Below are 4641 nucleotides of genomic sequence, written 5' to 3' on the forward strand. Positions count from 1 at the left end.
TCACCAAAAAAACGGTCCTCTAAGGTCGAGAAGGGAGAGTGTTGACATGTTATGGGGCTGTTAACCAATGTCATAAAACAATATGTGTACTGACTATTTAATGAGAAACTATTTGTTCTGTAAACCTTCATCTAAAGAACAATAAAAAAAAATTTAAATTAAAAAAAAAACAAAAGCACACACACACAAAATACACACACACGCAACACCTGGCTGTCTTTTGAGAAGAAATTTCACGGGTTTCCTAACGCTCATCACTAACATCAAAGCTCTGTTTTTCGTATCTTTTTTCACCACAGCAGTGACATTTTTAAAGCAACTGTCTGCCTATAAACTCACCTGTTTCTACGTGAAATTTTTTTTCATATGTTTCTATTATCCTAAGGCAGTATCAATTCATTTAAAACAAACAAGATGCAGGATTAAATGAGGACAGAAGACCAAGAATAAACAACCAATGATTCTGTCAGTAGAACCAAGAGGAATGGGGGCCCTAGTCCTTATTCCACAGTTCTTGTTTCTTTTGAGCTGACAATGTAAAATAGGCATAATTTTTTGAAACAATGAAATCAAACAAAAGAGCTCCAGTAAGCTAAATAGTGTAATCTTCCCAAGAAGAAAAATAAAGGCTTACTTTTTACTCATAACACCCCATAATGAAATTAAAGCAACCCAAACTTTCAAAATAAGACATACTTCAAAGTTTATGGCCTAATTTATTTTTTATCATGGTTAACCAGAAAAATGTTACATTTTAGTTCCTCACTATGGAGATATGTTCATTATATCTTATCAAGAGAAAGTCTAGTCTTCAAACATTTACTGGGCGTTAACCCAGGCCTGTTGCTTTGCTTGGAATTTTAGGACACTCTTTTGCCCTCAAGGGACAACTACAGTAGCAAGACTGGGGAGAAAACCCTTTGCTGTCAAGTTGATTCCAGCTCCTAATGACCCTATACCTGTTGCCTTTGAGTCAATTCTGACTCATAGTGAACCTACAGGACAGAGTAGAACTGCCCCTACAGGGTTTCCAAAGAGCGGCTGGTGGATTCGAACTGCCAGCCTTTGGTTAGCAGCCATAGCTCTTAACCACTGCACCACCAGGGCTTCTACATGACAGAGTAAAACTGCTCCCATAGAGCGTCCAAGGCTGTAATCTTTACAGAAATAGACTGCCACATCTTTCTCCCACAGAGCAGCTGGTGGATTCAAACCACTATCCTTTCGGTTAGTAGCCAAGCACTTCACCACTGCGCCACCAGGGCTCCTTCGACTAGGGGTAAGCCAGACCAGACTATTCACAGTTTCCAAGAAAAGCCATGCTCTTTCTTTCCTCTGAGCTGTTACACATGCAGTTCCCACACCTCCAGATTGCCACCACAATCTTCCTTCGGGGAATCCCTGCCCTTCCTTCAAGAGTTCCCGTCAAGGTCACCTCTCTTGTAGAATCTTTCTGTCTTGAGTGGCTCTGTGCGCTGATAATACCTAACACGTCCTTCATTGTGGGCACAAGCATGGACTCAAGACCCAGTGTGCCTGGCTTAACTCCTGGCTCTGCCATTTACTAGCTGTGTGGCCCTGGGGAAGTTTTTGACCTCTTTGTGCTTCAGTTTTCCAGTCCATAAATGGTGATACTGATAGTACCTATTTCACAGGGTTAAACGAATTAATTCAGTGACTCTCAAGGTAAAGTCCATCGAGCAGCAGCAGCAGCATCACCCAGAAACAAATGCAAATTCTCAGGTCCCACCCCAGACTTGCTGCATCAGAAACCCTGGGGGTAGGGCCCAGAAATCTGCGTTTTAACAAGCTTTCCAGGCGATTCTAACGCACACTCAAGTTTGAGACCCACTAGGTTAGTGTATTACAGCACTAAGAAGGGCTGCGGAAGTACTGACCAGTAAAAAGGATTAACAGTGGGTACTTATGGGAATCTGAAAAATATAATTATTGATTTTTTATTTTTATTTCCCTTTATTCTAAATTTTCAACAAAGGCTTGAATATTTATATTTTAAAAAGTAAATTAATCAATCCTTTAAAAAAATTTGGCCAAAGGGAAAAAGGCACACATACGACTAACTACAATGCCAGGCAGTATGTGATAAGGATCCTAAGAGGAATGAAAAACAATCTAATCCAACTAAAGTTATCACACAAAGCTTCATGGAAGACATTTTTGGCAGGTTTTAAAGAATATGTAGAACTCTAATCAGTTTAAAAAAAAATGAGAGTGGATGTGGGATGGCTTTCCAGAAAAAGGAAATGATAAGAGTAAAAACATAGCAGCAAAAACATGTAAGATGTAAACATGTAACTTGTTGGGCTCTTCACCATTTACGTGAGACCACAAAAGAAAAAGCTAGAAATTGGAGATTTTAAAGCTTCTGTAGAAAGTATGCCACCACTGGGTGAAGACTGACTTGCTGATTCCTCTGAACTCCTGGAGGACAGCTGGCTGAACGCAACTCTGCCCGATGCTGTCAGATTCCAGACTGAGCTCCACAAGACTCAGCTTGCCGTGCAGCCTCCCCAACAGTGGGCTCACCTTCCCATTCCTGCCCCCTTCTCAAAAGGGTCTGAGAGATTTGGGGACAAGGGGAAAGGGACCTGCGAGGCCACTCTGGAGAAGCAAAAGGTGACTACACACCCTCTCTCCTCTTTCTGAGCCAATTGGAAAAAAAAGTAGTAATAAAAAATTATTTTGGCAAAAAAAGGAAGAAATTAATAATCCCTGAAATACTCCAAATGCTGGCAAACAGAGGAAAAATAAAATGTATAGCTAATTAACAAATTTTTATTCCTAATTAAGATTTGATTTTACTACCACTGACACTGAACATTATACCTTTTTTTAAACCAGGGTGGAGAGTGAGGGAGTGGACACTTTCCACTGAAGATAAGAAATTTCCAGCAATACATATAAGGCTTTTTGTTTTCTTTAACTAACTGGGCAACATGGATTCTTTTACTCTCAGAGAAAAACAAAACAAAACACACACATATAATTTCACATAATTTTGCTCTTGAACTACCTACAAAGCACAAGGTTTAGCTAATGTGACTCAGAGCTTCAGTTCCTAGCTGTGAGAAACAGGTGGGCTGGTTACCTTGCAATGCTAAGATCCTAGGAGCACATCTCTACTGAGGATCCTCGTAAGCACCTGACTTGCATAAGCCCCAGAACTTGTACGGTGAGGCAAAGAGGATGTTGAGCAAGGGCTGAGAATAAGGGACTAGAAATAGCCACAACCATTAAGCTATAAGAAACATAACAAGACGTGCAACTCAGACAAGCATTGAACAAAGTGAGGCCTATCGAGCATAATTAAACTAGGGGTATGCGTATTTAAAGTGTTAAATAGCCCTTCCTCTCCTGCTAACCAGGTTAGTTAAGAAAGGCCACGAAAGGTCACTGAAGTCACAGCCTCTCCCACTCTCGGCTCCTGTCCTTAGACACATGAATTACTCTTTAGGGTTCAGCGTCCTCGTCCTACAATGAGGACACGCCTCTTGCCCTAACCTCCTCACGTGGGGGCTGCAGAGCTCAAATCATACAAAGTATATGAAAATGCTCTGAAAACCACAATGACCTACATAAATTACTTACTTACAAACTCATTTTAAGAAGAAGATTTTCCAGGCTTGCTGTTATTTGGTCAAGTGGCAGGATTCTAAACGACTGTTAACGAACCACTTACGAAGAGCTCTCCAAACAGCCAAGATGAAGTGCTGCAGATGGCGCTGGACACCAACCACATGTGCTAACATGGCTGTAGAGTCCCCAAGACAGGGCCCTCCTCACAGAGACTCTGATCCTAAAAGCGAAGGGAGGGGCCTCCACACACAGAGGAGGCCTGCAGCCGGAGTGTGATTTCCTAAGCCTTCAAGAGGTTTCTACGTCGTGCGGTGTATTTGTAAGACCCACAGACTGTGCAAGAATTGATAGCACACAGTAGGCATGCAGATACATAGAGGGTTAACTTCTTTAGTCTTCCATTTCCCCATCTGTCAAACAGGAGTAAAGAACCCCTCTGTGGACAACACGGATGACAAGATGACATGTGAACTATCGCCACGTACCTGGAGCACAGGACAGACCCAGCAGATCAAAGCTGGTGTTACTCGGTAAAGCAGAGTATTTCAGTTATCTTTCCCCCTAAAATAGGAATCTTGGTCTTTTAAATAGCATTTGTGCTAGGAGCTCCTCTCAAACAATTCACAACAGAAGTAGAATTTAAGAGGGCTTTTTATCGCAGGGAGAGGGGAGAGGAAGACAGAAACAGTAACACTTACTTATCCAGTTTCTGACATTGAGGAAGCTTTGCTCGTTAGTCAGATCAAACAGCAGCAGGAATCCCATCGCGTCTCTGAAGAACGCGGTCGTCAGGCTACGAAACCTAGAACAGAAGAGCAGACTGGTCACCCAGGCTACGGCCCACGCCTACGAGGCCACCAGCAGTGCACTCGGCTGGTCACCTAGGCTACGGCCCACGCCTACGAGGCCACCAGCAATGCCCTCAGCTGGTCACCCAGGCTACGGCCCACTCCTACGAGGCCACCAGCAATGCCCTCGGCTGGTCACCTAGCCTACGGCCCACGCCTACGAGGCCACCAGCAATGCCCTCGGCTGGTCACCTAG

At 43.1% G+C, this 4641-nt stretch overlaps 1 protein-coding gene across 5 annotated transcripts in view; it reads right to left on the minus strand.

Moving 5' to 3' along the window:
• The window catches only part of RAB27A (RAB27A, member RAS oncogene family), a 92922-nt gene that overhangs the window by 15077 nt on the left and 73204 nt on the right, over positions 1-4641 (minus strand). For all 5 annotated transcript variants that reach the window (XM_023729641.1, XM_023729643.1, XM_023729642.1 and 2 more), the window contains one exon: positions 4296-4399. In XM_023729641.1, the coding sequence (XP_023585409.1) occupies positions 4296-4399 (104 nt within the window). The remainder of the gene's footprint in view (positions 1-4295; positions 4400-4641) is intronic.

Source organism: Trichechus manatus, unplaced genomic scaffold (genome assembly GCF_000243295.1).
Source record: "Trichechus manatus latirostris isolate Lorelei unplaced genomic scaffold, TriManLat1.0 scaffold00030, whole genome shotgun sequence".
Classification (NCBI taxonomy): domain Eukaryota; kingdom Metazoa; phylum Chordata; class Mammalia; order Sirenia; family Trichechidae; genus Trichechus; species Trichechus manatus.